Genomic DNA, 16,662 nt, shown 5'->3' with positions numbered 1-16,662 from the left:
TGAAACTACATACATTAAGAAAGCAGATATTTAAATTTTTATAAATACTTTATAATTTTTTTATTTAATAAATGGTGCCTTAAAGAACGGAATAATTGTCTTAAAAAAAGAAAGAAAAAAAAAACATGAAAAAAAAAACTGACCCCAAACTTTGAACCGGTAATGTATGTGCGGTACAAGTAGTACAAATCACCTCAGTACCTTCAGAAACACTTTTGTCTTGCCGATCTTCCAGTCATCTTCAGTCAGGATGATCTTGCAGATGCTTTCACAACATTTCTTGACAGTCTCCTTTAAAATTACAATTATATTGCATTGTTAATATGAAACATCTTTATAAAAATCCCATTTGAAAATAAAATTTCCCAAAATATCTTATGGCCATATAAATATTTAAAGATGCTTTAATTGATTTTAGTCTTTCTGAAGTCACGTAAGTCTGAGACTGGTTGCACTGCAGTCAGAAAGTATGGATATTTAAGATTGCCTAAAAACGTTGTTAAAACTTAAAAAAAAATAAAATAAAAAACAATTCCCCAATTCATCGTAGAACTATTGTCTATGTTGTTTTTATAGGCTAAACTTCATGACATACTCAAATGACAGTAAATACCACCACAATGCAATCACATGCCAGATGTCCAGCAGCTTTACCATAGCAGTACATAATGGCAGAATATAAGGATAATCTCAAGATCTATCGCAGATCTATCGATCAATCGATCAATGTTGCAGTTGTGCTTGTTCAAGTAGAGAACACATGCTCCTTGACCTACTTTAGAAATGTTTTTTAAAGGTACTAACCAAAACATGGCCAAAAATCTAAGTGCTGTACTGTTTACATGTATTTGATATTGTTGATCTTCACCTGAAACAGTTGATCAAACCTGAACTTTTAAATCTAGGGATAATACCTGTGGTTATAAATGAGCATAAAAACTGTTTCAAAAGAATTTATGTAGTTACCTAAATCACATACCTTCTATGTAAATATCAGAGAAAAAAATAAAAATATTGAATCAATGCACTTTATGGCACCTTTAAACTTTAAAATTACTTTAAAACCTGTGACATGGTGAATTAAACAACTGCAACACTAATGTATTTAAAAAAAAACATTAAAAACTACTTAAAACAACTCTCACAGTTTGGGGATCACAAACAGTGGACTTGAGCAGCACACGGTAACGCTCCAGAAACTCATCAAATGTGTGGCGGATGGGATATCCAGCCTTCCTGATGCGGATAGTCTCCATCATTCCTGAGTAACGAAGCTGACGGATACACAGCTCCCTGTCAAAGAGCTGAAGCAAAGATAGAAAAGTGGGTCATTCAGAGAAAATTGAGGCATGTATACTGTGGAAGAACAGATTAAATGATGAACTGAACCCACCATAGGCTTCTTGAAGTCGTTGGGTTTAATGCAGCGAATGAAGAAAGGCTGACAGGCAGTTAGAGTCTTCATCAAAGAGTCAAGCGACTGGCGAAACTGACCAGTTAATGTTGGAACTTGCTTCTTTGTGTCTGCTGTTTGCTGATGGGGTGAGAAACAAAAGGGAATGCAAATCAAAGTAATTTAAATCAGAGTAAATGTGTTAATTGTGGCAAAAGATAAGGGATGACCAATATTTATCCATGGTTTTGAGCTGCTATGTTGATATTAATTACTGACCCAAATGCTAATAAACAAACCCATATTTATATCCATATAGCCTTAAGCTGCTGTTAACCTACCCGAAGTGAGCTTTTTGGGGTGACGATGGTGTGGTTGATGCTAGTTTTCCCCTCTATGGTGCTGATCTCACTGTGGAATATCTGCTTCAGGAGCTTATTGGAAGATGTGTGTATCAACTGGATGATGTCACTACTCAGAGCATCTCGGTTCTTCTCAAGGAAACCTTTATGCACAGTAAATTTCATAGACATAAATGCATGTAGATCATTTAAACGCAAAAAAACAAAAAAAAAAACAAAAAAAAAAAAAACACAAAGATGTGAAGTCAGAGTACCTTTGGAGTCATAGTGGACAACTCCAGCAAAATGCCGGATTCCAAACTGTGTGTCGTGATTGTTCTTTGGGGGCATGTAGATATCACCCTTTCCATGATGCTGATTCATCTTGTTGAGCATTGTAGCATCTGTGCCCTAGGTTAAAGAAAATAAATAAATAAATCAGAAACACCAGTATATCCGTTTCAACTTCACAAATTAGACAAAGGTCCATGGAGCAGAGTATATACAGGAATCAGAGAGTGAAATTGAATACCTTTTAAGACCTTTTTTAAACTCTTTTAATATACAATAATTACAATTATTTTGGCCCACCAAAACATAAAAAGTAATTACTTGCTTCACTTGCCATGTTATAAATTGTACATAATATTGCATGTTTTACACAATACTGAAGGTTAATGAATTTCAATGAGGTTACTTTTGTTTTGTTTTGTTTCATTTCAAATCCATTGTGTTGGTGTATAGTGCCAATAATATAAAAATTCTGTCGATGTTCAAATATTTATGGACCTAACTGTGTGTGTGTGTGTATATATATATATATATATATATATATATATATATATATATATATATATATATATATATATATATATATATATATATATATATATATATATATATAATTATATAATTATATAGTTGAAGTCAGAATTATTAGTCGCCTTGTTTATTTTTTCCCCAATTTCTGTTTAACGGAGAGAAGATTTTTTCAACACATTTCTAAACATAATAGTTGTAATAACTCATTTCTAAAAACTGATTTATTTTATCTTTGCCATGATGACAGTAAAAATATTTTACTAGATATATTTCAAGACACATCTATACAGCTTAAAGTGACATTTAAAGACTTAACTACGTTAATTAGGTTAACTAGGCAGGTTAGGGTAATTAGGCAAGTTATTGTATAATGATGGTTTGTTATGTAGACTATAGAAAAACAAATAGCCTAAAGAGGCTAATAATTTTGTCTTTAAAAAGGTGATTAAAAAAATAAAAAATGCTTTTATTCTAGCCAAAATAAAACAAATAAGACTTTCTCCTGAAGAAAAAAATATTATTATCAGACATACTGTGAAAATTTCCTTGCTCTTTTAGACATAATTTGGGAAATATTTAAAAAAAGAAAAGAAAATTCAAAGGGGGCTAATAATATTGACTTCAGCTGTATATATATATAAAACACACTCAAAGGGCTCTATTTTGACGGTCCATGCACAGAGCGCAAAACGCAGGGCGCAAACGCTTTCAGGGTGTGTCAGGATGCGTTTTTGCTAATTTAAGGGCGGGAAATCTGCCTTGCGCCGCGGCGCATGTTCTAAAAGGGTTGAGTTTATTTTCTTAATGAGTTATAGGTGTGTTTTGTGAATAAACCAATTAGAGTCTCATCTCCCAATCCCTTTAAGAGCCAGCTGCGTCGCGCCAAGAGAGCATTCGCTATTTACAGGACGCAAAGTAAGTCTAAGTGGAAAAAATGAGCATTTCATAAGCAAACAGTTAACAGTTGACAGTTTTTTAACAGAAAACTGTTAAACAGAGCATCTACTGCGTGAGAATGAGAGATCACTTTCACTTTCGCTTTTGGATAGTGAAACCTTTACGCACAGACATCAATTAGTCTATAAATAAATACTTTAGTTTGTTAAGCGCAAATATTCGTTTCAAAACTATTTCTAAATTCAGTTCTAATTTCCAGCAAACTAATAAATGAATAATAATAGCAAAATGTGCTCAAAAACCTGAGTTATATCCTAAAACACATGCTTTGCCCCATATGGTCTAAAACCTGACAGGTGGGCAAATCTAAGCTTGTTTTTAATAAAACAAATATAAATATGGATATAATAAATGATACTGCTAATAATAATAACATTATACAAAAGCAAATTGTTATGAATGAACTGAAAAAGCCTCCCGAGATGAAGAAGACATAAAAGCAGTGGTTTTTCATATTTATGGAGGCTAGAAAATAATTTGTTTAGTAATATTTTAATCCTTTATATTTATATTCTATATCTATTCTTATTATATCCTATATATATATCCTCAATATTTACATTTTTTTCATATGTAAAGATATTTGCCTATTGCTCTCTTGTGGGTATTAAGCAGTGCGTAAGCGAGGCGCAACTCTGCGCCGGAGTTTAGACCGGGTTAGTTTTGGTCTAATAAAAAATCTATTATAGATTCTCAAAATAGCAACGCGCCAGCGGTCCGCCTCAGAACGCCTTCCTTTGTAGACCAGAACGCCTATGGGTGCAAAAATGAACGCTAATGCATTTGCTATTTAAACAGCGTAGCGCAACGCCTCAAAACGACTCTTGCGCCAAGCTAAAACTAGCAAAAGACTACTGCGCCACGTTTTGCGCCACACTGCACCGGGTGTATGATAGGGCCCAAAAAAGGCCTCTTTGGTTTGAGAAAATGGATGCTCTTTGCATTAACACAGTGAATATGATCCCAAAAAAGACATGTACAAGGATGTCAACTAGGATGCAAAATGTTTAAATAAAACCAACTAAATGCATTTTTAACTGTATAAAAATACTGAAACATACAGTATTAAAAATTGTCAAAATATCAGAAATCTTTAAAGAAAATTTTATAACTCAATCTTCTACTTTAAGGTAAACAAACCTTAGGAAAGCGACTCTCTTCATCAATAAGGGAAAGAATGTTGAGAGACTTTATGGCCAAAACATCGAGTGTGCTCTGGTTGTCATTAAATTCAATGTTCTTCCAGACTATGTCTTCACGAGCATACTCCTGTTGTTCAAGCTTGAAGACGTGTTTCACAAAGAACTGCTGAAGCTGCTCATTGGCAAAGTTGATGCAGAGCTGTTCAAAGCTGTGGAAATCACAGACAGAAACAGCAGTTCGCCTTAAAATCAAAATCATGTTCTCACACCATCTATGTACATACATTTACTTCACAAACCTGTTGTTTTTAAAATTTTCAAAGCCAAAAATGTCCAACAGGCCGATGGAATGTCTGACATGTTTGGGGTCATCAGAAGGCGGTTTGTAAATGGCACTGTTGATTTTGGTCACAATCCACACAAACAGCCTTCCGTAGATGGCCTGCACAGAGAAAGAAGATGAGAAGAGAAGATTATTCAGATTCTGGACAATACAAAATCTGACAACAAATAAAAAAAAAATTAAAAAAAAAAACAGGCCTACAAACCAACCTTCACAAAGGCGTCCCTGCCATCCAATGCTTGTGCTGAGGTCAGAGGTTTAGTTACACTCTCTCTGTTGGTCATCAGAGAGCGCTGTGTCAAGCTTGCATCCAGGGCATTTGGGGCCACCTGCATTAGATCAAGATCAAGATCAAGATCAAGATCAGAATCAGGATCAGGATCAGGATCAGGATCAGAATCAAGATCAAGATCAAGATCAAGATCAGGATCAGGATCAAGACCAAGACCAAGACCAAGATCAAGACCAAGACCAAAATCAAGAACATTAGAAGAATAAGAACTAGAAATCAGACCTATTTGATTTAGCATGCCATTGATGGATTAAAGGTTTTAAAATATATATACAGTGATGGTCAAATTTATTAATAACACTGGGCACTTAAGAGATTTCTGTTGATTTTGTTGAATTGGCTTTTGCAATACCCATAAGACTAATGAAATAACTACAAAGTCTTCATTATGCTCTATAAACACATATACATAATAAAAGTGATTTAGGTGAAAAAAACAAAAAACAAAACTAGGCATAGTTCACAGATAATTTCACACAATTATGTTCTTTCAAGTATTCTGAAGAACATCAAGTTCCCAGGAAATATACTGTTTTAACGCCAGTAGATGTGCTTTTACAATTGCTGCAAAAGGTGGACAAACTAAATATTATTATTAAATGTAAAAACATCTGCACATCGCATGAACATTATGAAATTAAAACCAGTTTTGGAGACAAAAAAGGTTAATGTATTCATATCTGTCAGCTGTTCTATTAATTTTGGCCATCATTGTATTTGTTTTCTGTTACCTCTAATAACTGTGTAGCCATTTTGAAATGTGTAGAAGATAGAATATCGCAGCCCTCAAGGTTGTTCATGATGGTTTCTTGAAAATTTGTGAAAAAAGAAAAAATACATTTAATTAGCATAATAAATTGGAAGCTCAAGTTTATCTCTTTTTGAATGAAAATTTTTCTTCTCACCTTCAAAGTCTACGTTTCCCAGGTGCAAGATGGAGGCCAGAAGCTTGTTAATTTCCCATGTGTCATTCTCTGTGAATGTCAGGATCTTCATTGCAGAACGAAAGCTGGCGTACTCTTTTATGTCGTCCCGCCCTTCACACGAAGTGCACTTACCCTAAACCAATACAAAAACAATACAAATAAAACATACCCCTGTGAAATTTAAGTTTGTTTTTAAATAATAATTTCCAAGTGCTGTTTGATGGAGAGATTTTTTTAAACACATTTTTAAAAGATACCAGTTTTAATAACTTATTTCTTTTGTCTTTGCCATGTGAGTTAATAATATTTGACAAAACTCAAAGTGCAATTTAAAGGCTTAACTAAATTAATTAGGTCTTTGGAAAAGATAAGAGTGTTTTTTCTGTAGCTAATTCAAAAACATTGTTAAGGGGGAGAAATAATATTGACCTTAAAAACTGCATTATAGAATTGGCTAAAGGATGATTCTCCGTCTGGAGATGAATGACATGATATTGCAAAAAAGGTGTACCCTTCTCTAAACCCTTGTGCACTGTTCAAATTTACTACCCTTTTGTTATGTTCAGGATGAAATCATCCACTAAATTAAACCGCTGTAAAAAGGCATGAGATAAATGTTCTTTTTTTCACATTTTTTGCATTAATCTGTTAATAAATCTCTAATCCTGGTCAAAACTACTAAATTGCTTAGAAAATTACAGGGTTTTAACTCTTTCATTGCCAAATACAACATTGGCTTTGATGCATTGTTAGATTTAAAATTTTTCTCCCTCATTTACTGTTGGTGACTGTTTTTGCCCCATTGACTTCCATTATAGCCACATTTGGTGTTGCATAAATACATAGTCTTTGTTTTTATTTACTCCATGTAGTTCTGAGAGCTAAGATGCATAATTTGATTTTCTCAGACACATCAAAGTAAGTGCGCAAAGGTCACTTTTACACTTATAGACACACATACACACACACTTTTATTTGCTGTTATACTCCGTATAAAATCCAGAAACATTTTTGCACAGGCCTATCTAAAGGGTTAATGATGCCAACTGATGATCAACAGTAAAATTGACTAATTTTACCTCTTCCCAACAGAGTAAACCACCAATCATCAAAAATGCATGACTATATTGTCATGGTTTTGTTATAAAAAAAAATTGATTATAATAGAAGTTAATGGGGCAAAAAACAGCCACCAAAAGTAAAAATTAGGGAGATCCATTCATTCATTAATTTTCTTGTCGGTAATTTTCTTAATCCGGAGTCGCCACAGCGGAATGAATAAACTTATCCAGCAAGTTTTTTACGCAGCAGATGCCCTTCCAGCCGCAACCCATCTCTGGGAAACATCCACACACATTCACACACACTACTGACAATTTAGCCTAACCATTTCTCCTGTACCGCAGGTCTTTGGACTGTGGGGGAAACCGGAGCACCCGGAGGAAACCCACGCGAAAGCAGGGAGAACATGCAAACTCCACAGAGAAACGCCAACTGAGCCGAGGTTCGAACCAGCGACCTTCTTGCTGTGAGGCGACAGCACTACCTACTGCACCACTGCCTCATCAATTAGGGATTTTTTAAATTTTTTTTTTTATTCAGCCAAAAACAATGCATCAAAGGCAATGTTGTTTCACATGTCCAAGACTGTTATAAAAGGTAAAAAATTCAGTCCACAATTACTTTTTATATTGAAAATTTGTCAATTTGTGTGAGTTTTTCACCAAACCAGTGACATTATAAAAGAATTCGGCAGTTAAAGAGTTAAAATAGTGGAAGTTTCGTAGTAAAATTTGCACAGAGTGTATTGTGGAGTTTTTACACAAATCAAAGCATTTTTTCAAAATCTGTGTCAAAATAAGCCTTGTCACCAAAAATCATCGTGCTAGCTGAAACACCAAAAACGTTATGGCCAAATTAAAACTCAAAATCACTCCAGAGTGGATGAAAACACCCCCCCCCCCCCCCCCCCTCCCTTCCCCAGCACAAACAGTTTAAGACAAAAATAGTATCAAATATATCCATACAGGCGAAAATGGTTTAAGAGAAATTAAAATCAATTAAAAAATATTTTCCTTCAGCTGTATATGTTTATTCTCTCTCTCAAAAAATTTTTTTATGAAAACATAAATAGACATGAAAAGTTGGAATAGCAATCAAAATATAGATCAATACCATAGTGAGATAGTTGTATTCTGCAGCATTTCCCAAAGACAGGATCTTCTTTTGGTCAGCAGGCATTCCCATGAGCATACAGTAAAAAATGTGGTAGTTCCTCTCTTGCGATGCCTGTGCAAACAAACAGTTAGACATTTTATTCACTGCACCTTGTCCAGAAAGATTTGACAACATTATACAACCTAATTATAATCTCATATCATTGTGCTTTACCTGTCGGCAAACACGTGACTTTTCGAGTAGGTACTGTTCAATGCGAGCACCCTCTATTGCTCCACTTTTATTAAAGTGGATGTCGATGTATTTTCCGAAGCGGCTGGAGTTGTCATTGCGGATGGTTTTTGCATTACCAAAGGCTGCAAAATAAAAATTTATGATAGCACTAAAATGGGTAACACTTTATTTTGATGGTCCATTTGAGTATTAGTAGACTGTCTGCGTAATATTTGTTGATTCTGCTCCTTTAACAGACATTTAATTGACTATTAAAAAAACACTTTGCAAGTACATGTCAACTTACACTAACCCTAAACCCAACCTAACAGTTTACTTATAATCTAATGAGAATTAGTTGGCATATAGATGCAATGTAACATTAATTCAACAAATGGACCATTAAAATACAGTGTGACCCTGAAATGTTTACTGGAGGAAATATAAGGAAGATGTAAGTGTATGTAACTGTACCTTCTAAGATAGGGTTGGCCTCTAGAACTTGCTGCTCAATCCAGGAGCGCTGACCACTCACGGCTGCAAGAAACTGCAGCATGAGTTTGGTACTCTCTGTTTTCCCTGCTCCAGACTCCCCACTGAAAAACACAACACATGCAGGCGCTCTCAGAATGCATCAAACAGATTACACCAACAATGCATGACAGATGTCAGAGTGAGACTGAGGTTGTCAACATAAACGGCAAGTTCATTTTGGAATGATGTTTGCACAGCTGCCAACTGTACAGAAAACCTGAGATTTACAGTCTATGAAAAATGCTTTTCTTACCAGTTTTTGTCTTGTTTATAGTCCAAATATCTAAAAATACTTAAATCAAGACGCATTTTCAAGACAAGAGAAAGATACGGTTTTGTTTTCAGAAACGTCAAATCTAGGGGCCCTATCATACACCCGGTGCAATAAGGTGCAAGACTTGTTTGCCCTGACGTGTTGCTATTTTTAGAACAACGCAACCTTAATTTTCCTGTTTTCTGCACCGTTATTTAAATAGCAAATCTATTTGTGCCACTTTGTGTACTCATGGGTGTTCCGGTTTAGAAAGAGGGTGTGTTAAAGTGCATTGTTGGCGTGTTGCTATTTTGAGGAACTAAATTAGACTGCAGGTCTAAAGTCCAGCAAAACATCTTAGTTGTGCACCTTGCTTACACACTGCTTAAAACATGCAGGATGTACAGCAATACACAAATATATTTACAAAGGAAAAAGAATTAAAAGATTAAAATATTACAAAAATTATTATTTTCTAAATAAATTTAAAAAACACTGCCTTTATGCCTTCTTCCCCTCGGGGGACCTTTTTTTTGTTTATTTATGACAATTCGCTTTGGTATAATGTTAATATTAGTAGTAGTATTATATGCATATTTATGTTTGTTTTATTATAAACAAGCTCAAATTTGTCCACCTGTCAGGTTTTGGACCATATGGGGCACAGCACATGTTTTAGGACTTAACTCAGTTGTTATTATTGTTCATTTATTCGTTTGCTGAAAACTAGAACTGAATTTAGAAATAGTTTTGAAACAAATCTTTGCACTCAAAATTAATTATGTAGGCTAATGGATGTCTGTGGGTACAACATGTTTCCTTATCCACCTAAGAGAGAAAGAGAAAGTGAAAGTAAAGGCAGAATAGAGGAGGCTCAATCTTTATCTTCGCGCTGCAGTTTTCTCGCAAGTGAAGCGTTTAGTTTTTCCACTTACAAATTCTGCCATGTAAATAGCAAATACGCCATGGCGCGACGCAACTGACTCTTAAAGGGAATGTGAGATGAGACTCTGATTGGTTTATTCTTAAAACACACCTATAACTCAATAAGAGAATAAGCTCAAGCCTGTTAGACCATGCGCCGCAGAGCAGAGCGTATTTTTCCATCCTTAAAATAGCAAAAGGGGATTCGGACACGACCTCAATGCTTTTCAGCCTTGTACTTCAGACTTTGTGCATAGATAATTAAAATAGAGCCCTAAGTGTTTTTCTTTAAAACAAGCAAAATAGTCTACTAATGCACACCAAAAAAATATATATATTTTGCTGCTTCTCAACAAATTATGTAACATTAGCTCACATTTTCTCAATTGCTAAAACACTAAAATCCACTAACTGAACCAAGTTCTCAGTCACCTGAACTTATTTAGCTAAATGCGCAGTCTGTTGTCAATTCCTTAAACCATTTCACATGCTAAAACACAAGGTGCAGACCATACTTAAACATTTCAACATAACTTTAAACACATTCTCAAAACACATTCTGCCCTCTAATGCACATCATCCATACTGGTAAACACAAGTAGCAACAGTCAAATACAAACAGAGAAAAGATGTCATTGATTACACACAACCACTCAAAATTGATGTCACGTTTTTCAAATGATGTGACACAACCGATATAAGCAAACAGGCTGTTAAAGGTGGGAAGGAGAGCATGGTTAGAAGAACAATGTGAGAGGATGAGTACAATGGGCAGTTTATGAACTTGTACCTCCCTCCATACCTGCCTTTCCTGTCTCCAATTGAGGAGTTTTATGGAAAGTGTATGACCCTACACCAGAGTAGACCTGTTGCAAGTCATGGATTTAGCATGCGGTGATATAGGTGAGGAATCACCCAAGTCATGGATTTAGCATGTGGTGACATAGGTGAGGAATCATTTCAGTGCTAGATACGGCACACAAGAGGCTTCTTCCACCATTGCTTCAGGAGAGACAATATTGTGTGGGATGTCGAAAAAGTGTTCTGGCCTGACCCAGCCAAAAGACAAGAAGAAGCTATTTGATCATGTTTCCACCTTTGATTTTTGTCCCTTTTAGTATTGTATACTGTAGTATAGTGCATGGTAGACTCTACACTGTACAATGAAAAAATTGCATGGCCCTGAATATTGAGAATCAAATTGTTCTGTGTTTAATGGTGTAAGGAAATGGAGCATGGGTTCAGAAATTGTGTTTCAAAGATCGAGAAAAACTGTAACAATTCTTGAGCTTTTTTTCAGCACATTTTAATTGTTTTATATTTTAGCCACTTTTTTAAGTTAACTTGTGTTGCGACAACCTGAATTGTGTGAAACCTTGCATTTTTTACAGTGCGGGGAAAGCAAAATAATCTTGTTTTTGCTTTGAAACAAGATTTTTATTGTTTTCTCCATTGGCAGATTTTTTAGCTTGTTTTAAGAAATTTGACATATATTCTTGTATCTTCTTTTCTGTTCAACAAAAGAAATCAAACAGGTTAGGAAGGAAAAGAAAGAGTGGGTAAAAGCTGGTCAAAAGCAGAGTCAAAAACTGTCAAAGACAACTATGCGCAAAAAAACTATTAATAAGCCAAACCCAGAAGACCGGATGACTTGTAGCTCCACTTGCTCTGACGAGTGCTAGTGCGATCACAAGGTGCATCATTGTTTTCATAGCAAAAGTGTGAAGATGTTTTTTTAGGCTGAAAGAGAAAGTTGTTCTGTTACAGAAGCAGGTATTATATAATTTTATTCTCTCCTTTTCAAATTATTTTATGTATAGTTTAACATTTTGCTTATTATTATTGAATATTTACAAATGTTCAAGATTGTCTCTTCTTAATTTTATCACAATGGTATTTATAGATTAATTATACAAGTAATATTAGTTATTCACCTTCATAATCTTGTTCAATTCCCATCTCTATACCAATTAGTTATTACAATTAGTAATTTTACATTCAGTTTTTTTATACCAGTGGCCAGTCCACTGGATCAGAGGGCCTACTGACCACCTCTGGACGCACTGCTCTCTGGTTAAGGAAAGGCTTACCTCATCAAACCAGTCATCTCAGTCCCCAGTGAAAGATTTATTTTTTTCAACAGGGAAAGTTATAAATGTGCAAAGATCTCAGCTTATTCCAAAAAACAAAAATATGCTGATATTTAATTCAAATAATGTAAAACCCCAGCACAGTCTTAGTTTTATATTATGAGCCTTCTTTAGTTTATATTATTCTTTTTTTCATCTTTCATCTTTTTTATCTTTTATCGTGAATCATATCGAAATGTGAGTCGGTACATCCCAAATTCCCAATTGCCTACACTGAAAATAAGTATTTAATAACTAGTTTCTTATCATCCCCGATTTATATCATAAATGATTTAGCAAGGTGTGAGCTGAGATTAATTTATGAATGAATAAATAAATAAAAATAATTAATTAATGAACAAATGAATGAATGCAGAAATAAGTCCAAAGTCCTAAATCATTCATGTAATTATTCAGACCTTTCAGTTTCAATATGTGAAAGCAAAAATATTCCTCGACAACACAACTAACTACAGGCAAGTGTAGATTTAGCTAAGGATTCAAAACAAAACATTAATAAGCAAATAAAACCATTGAGAAGGCTGCACACTTTAACTGATAAGTTCATGAACCTCATATGTAGAGTTCAAATTCTTTAATATATTTGGAGTGACGGATAGTGTGATCGTTATGTAGCTATTGAGATTTTTTTATAAGTGATTTTGGTGCTGAATTTGTTTCTTTTATTAAGCTAGAACCATGGGAAAAAATGGATGCATGTGTTTATGTGCTTTAATCACAGGCTGTAGTAAACTCTTCCAATAAAATTAGAGACGACCACTGCATAGTGATATATGCAAAAAGGCTACCTACAGTAAAGTAGCTAGCTTGAGCGGCTGTTTATTAGATTGCATAACTTCAACAGATGAGTTAAAAATGTAACGGTTTGGCTTTGTGAAATTATGCTACATGAAACACATTTGCAGAAAACAGTCAAGGTCAAATTCTCTGGCTTTTTGCTGACTTTTGAATAAAATTCTGAATTACCTTCAATTATTATAAAATTGCTTTTACAATATTAAATAGTTTGAGTTTAAATCATTTTGCATGAATTTTATATTTATCATGAGAACAACAATGGATCATTTACTTTTCAAATTATGGAGCTTAAAAAACAGCAAAACAATCTGAATTTGAACTGTGTTCATTTTAAATAAATTATTGAAGATTGTAATTGAATAAATCTGAATATTATATGGAGTTAAACAGTTTTGAATTCAATATTTTAAAATTCAAAACCAGAAATTCAGATTGTGAAATTCAGAAAATAGGTCGGGGTCAGTACAGGGAAGAGTAGATGACCACTGAAAAATAAAGAAGGTCAAGTGAAGTAACTACCCAGCAAGCATTTTTTTTTTTTTTTTTTTTTAAAGAGGCCTAATATATGTCTAGAAGACATCTAAACATAGTTGTCTTGGCTTAAACAAGGCTAGCTGTCTACGTTTAGATGTCTATCAGACGTCTATTAAACACAATATTGTTTGCTGGGTACATTTTCATTGAGCTTTATAAATAATTCTTATTGATTTAAGGACCATGCTCTGTGATTTTACATGCCCTACCACATTGTGGCTGACTTGTTGCTGTTCCCAACTGCTTCCACTTTTTAATAACGCGACTAACAGTTGACCATGGAATATGTAGTATTGAGGAAATTTCACAAATGGACTTAGTGCACGGGTGGCAACATATCTCTGCAACACGCTTAAAATCACAAAGGCTGCATCTGAAATCACCTACTACTCAGTATGTGCTACATTTAAATTCCAATTTACTACACAAAAGTATGTTCTATATAGTATGAATGTGAGCAGTATGACTGAAACTCAGACGTACTACATCCAAGATTTGTCATTATCTTGTGACCTACCTGCGCCTGTAAGTCACTCCCATTCATGAAATCACTAGCTTGGCATCCTCCATAGTATCCACAGGATACACACTTAAGAGTTTCGCCAGAAGTAGTAAGTCTTCCGGCTACTTTTCACATGCTGTTTTTCAAATTCTATTAATTCGGACATACTACTCCGCTCACATACTGTTTTTAACATAGTTTATGGTATAGTAGTATGCGATTTCTGACTCAATCTGCATTCTTGATTTTATACACCTGTGGTTTATACACAAGTGACTGGAAAAAATTCAACTATTTGGATGGGGTCCCTAAGCTTCTAGCAGTATGTGTGTATATACTGTACAAAATGTCAGTTGAAACCAACAATGAACAAGTGAAGTACCTAATGATGCAGCACTGGTCTTTGCGGTTGCGGCGCATGTTGAAGAAGCAGCTGTCAGCGATGGCGAAGACATGTGGAGGCAGATCACCCAACCGCCGGTCTGTGTACTGCTCCACCTGCTCCGGAGTGTAGATTGGCAGCAGCTGGTAAGGGTTCACTGCCACCAGAATGGACCCTGTATATGTCTGTCAAAACAAGTTGTTCCCAGGATAAAAAATATTACTGAGAGTTGATGCAATAAAAGTCTATGAGGTTTCTGAAGTTGGCAGAATAAAATAATGAGATCTACATGTAATCACTCTGAATGTATTTTAATGACAATACAACATTGATGATGTAAAATAAACCTTATAAAATTAAAAATAGTCACATTAAGCTTTCACCATAAGTTTATCAGTGGCTGAAATACACTAGCTGTGCATATACCCCTTAAAATATTTTAAAATATAGTATGATCACTTATTATTTCATGCAATGAGCTCTTGTTTTATACAGCTGGACTTCAAGGTAGAAGGTTGGATTTACTATATAATGGTTATGTCAATATTGTATAACAGTTCAATCCACTCATTAAACTTGTAACTGGCTGTTACTAAGGTAACAATCTTGATGTAAAACAGAAAAGGACAAAGAACAGCTGCTGAAGGAACTGAAGCTGGTGAATTAAGTGGACAATTTAATCCTCATTTCCGTTATTTATGAGTTCACATATCTTAACGCTAAAAACTATTTTAATGAATATATTTATGTAAGCTGTAACTAAAGCTGACTATACTTTAGTCATCTCAAAGGAAGATTCAAGTCATGGCAGAGCTCACTATATAGTAAATAAATACTATAAAAAATGCATTCTATATTGAAACCCTTAGCTTCAAGCAATGAGACACTCGTCTTACCTATATAATTAAAACCTGACATTATTTCATATGAAATTGATTACACTATCTAATCATTGTTGGTAAGACTTCCTATATCAATCTCTATAACACCAGAGCTGAATTAATCTTGAGTCGTTTCAAAAAGAGGATGACAACCATGATTCATCATATTGACTAATCATTAGTCAATCATTCTATATTGTGCTATCTCGTCTATAGCACACACCATGTGCCATCTCGTCTATGATACACACCTCACAATAGAACCTGCCTTTTTTATAAGCTTGTTAAGTTTTCTTTTTCTCCACAATTGCTCCTCAACAACACAGGATCAGAGATGACTGCACAGAATCATACAGTAGAATGTCTTCAACAGTATCTCACACACACCAAAGAATCTCAGTCATCTTAGTAAATAAATGTGACTGTCAACAAGAAAAAAAAATAGTCACTAATGAGCGGGGCTTTGCCCCTCTGATATCATGTACAAAGATAGAATGTCAATCAAAGTGATTCTGCAGACTGTTTTCATCAAGTGTGATTAGAAAAAATTTAATAATACATTTTTACCATTAAAAGCTGATTATATTCGCAGATTGTTGCCAAACAACTGCTTAAACCACTTATAAAAGTGATTTTTGCACAATAGGTTGCCTTTAAAGGGATAATTCTTCCAAAAATGGATCATTTACTTTCCCTCATGTGGTTTTAAAACTTTATGAGTTTCTTGTTTCTTTTGATCACAAAAGAATATATTTTAAAGAAAGCTGGTATCCATCAACTTCCATAGTAGGTAAATAAATTACTAAAAAGTCCCAGCAACTTTCAGAAAATCTTCTGTGTTCAACAGATAAAAAAAGAAATTCAAAAGAAGTGAAGGCTAAGCAAAAATAACCACTTGTTGAATTTTCATTTTTTGAGTGAACTGTGCCTTTATGAACTCACATAGATGGCTCCTTCTTTGTAGCGCACTAGAAGGTTTCGTAACAGTCCAGCCTCGTTCAGGTCGCCCAGACGAATCATATCATCCACACCATTCACTGAGGTGGGATGCATGGGCTTCAGAGTGCTCTCCTTCTTAATCTTGTGCTCCTGGAAGT

The 16,662-nt window shown here is 34.6% G+C and overlaps 2 protein-coding genes and 1 long non-coding RNA gene across 4 annotated transcripts in view; 1 reads left to right on the top strand and 2 right to left on the bottom strand.

The window, feature by feature from the left end:
- The window catches only part of LOC141386287 (uncharacterized), an 816,166-nt gene that overhangs the window by 407,971 nt on the left and 391,533 nt on the right, over positions 1-16,662 (bottom strand). The window lies entirely within an intron of this gene.
- Positions 1-16,662, top strand: part of LOC141386289 (uncharacterized) — a 157,237-nt gene that overhangs the window by 5,878 nt on the left and 134,697 nt on the right. The gene's annotated exons all lie outside the window — the stretch shown is intronic.
- myo7ba (myosin VIIBa) overlaps positions 1-16,662 on the bottom strand; it is a 61,438-nt gene that overhangs the window by 41,611 nt on the left and 3,165 nt on the right. For both annotated transcript variants that reach the window (XM_068221979.2, XM_021477351.3), the window contains exons 4-18: positions 16,508-16,654; positions 14,685-14,869; positions 9,082-9,203; positions 8,608-8,750; positions 8,392-8,505; positions 6,196-6,349; positions 6,022-6,098; positions 5,208-5,327; positions 4,955-5,097; positions 4,654-4,864; positions 2,010-2,145; positions 1,735-1,898; positions 1,394-1,534; positions 1,146-1,304; positions 202-291 (exon numbers count right to left, since the gene is read on the bottom strand). In XM_068221979.2, the coding sequence (XP_068078080.2) occupies positions 202-291; positions 1,146-1,304; positions 1,394-1,534; positions 1,735-1,898; positions 2,010-2,145; positions 4,654-4,864; positions 4,955-5,097; positions 5,208-5,327; positions 6,022-6,098; positions 6,196-6,349; positions 8,392-8,505; positions 8,608-8,750; positions 9,082-9,203; positions 14,685-14,869; positions 16,508-16,654 (2,106 nt within the window). The remainder of the gene's footprint in view (positions 1-201; positions 292-1,145; positions 1,305-1,393; positions 1,535-1,734; positions 1,899-2,009; positions 2,146-4,653; positions 4,865-4,954; positions 5,098-5,207; positions 5,328-6,021; positions 6,099-6,195; positions 6,350-8,391; positions 8,506-8,607; positions 8,751-9,081; positions 9,204-14,684; positions 14,870-16,507; positions 16,655-16,662) is intronic.

The sequence above is a fragment of the Danio rerio genome, chromosome 6, assembly GCF_049306965.1.
Source record: "Danio rerio strain Tuebingen ecotype United States chromosome 6, GRCz12tu, whole genome shotgun sequence".
NCBI lineage: Eukaryota > Metazoa > Chordata > Actinopteri > Cypriniformes > Danionidae > Danio > Danio rerio.
This window is presented reverse-complemented; position numbering and strand designations above follow the sequence as displayed.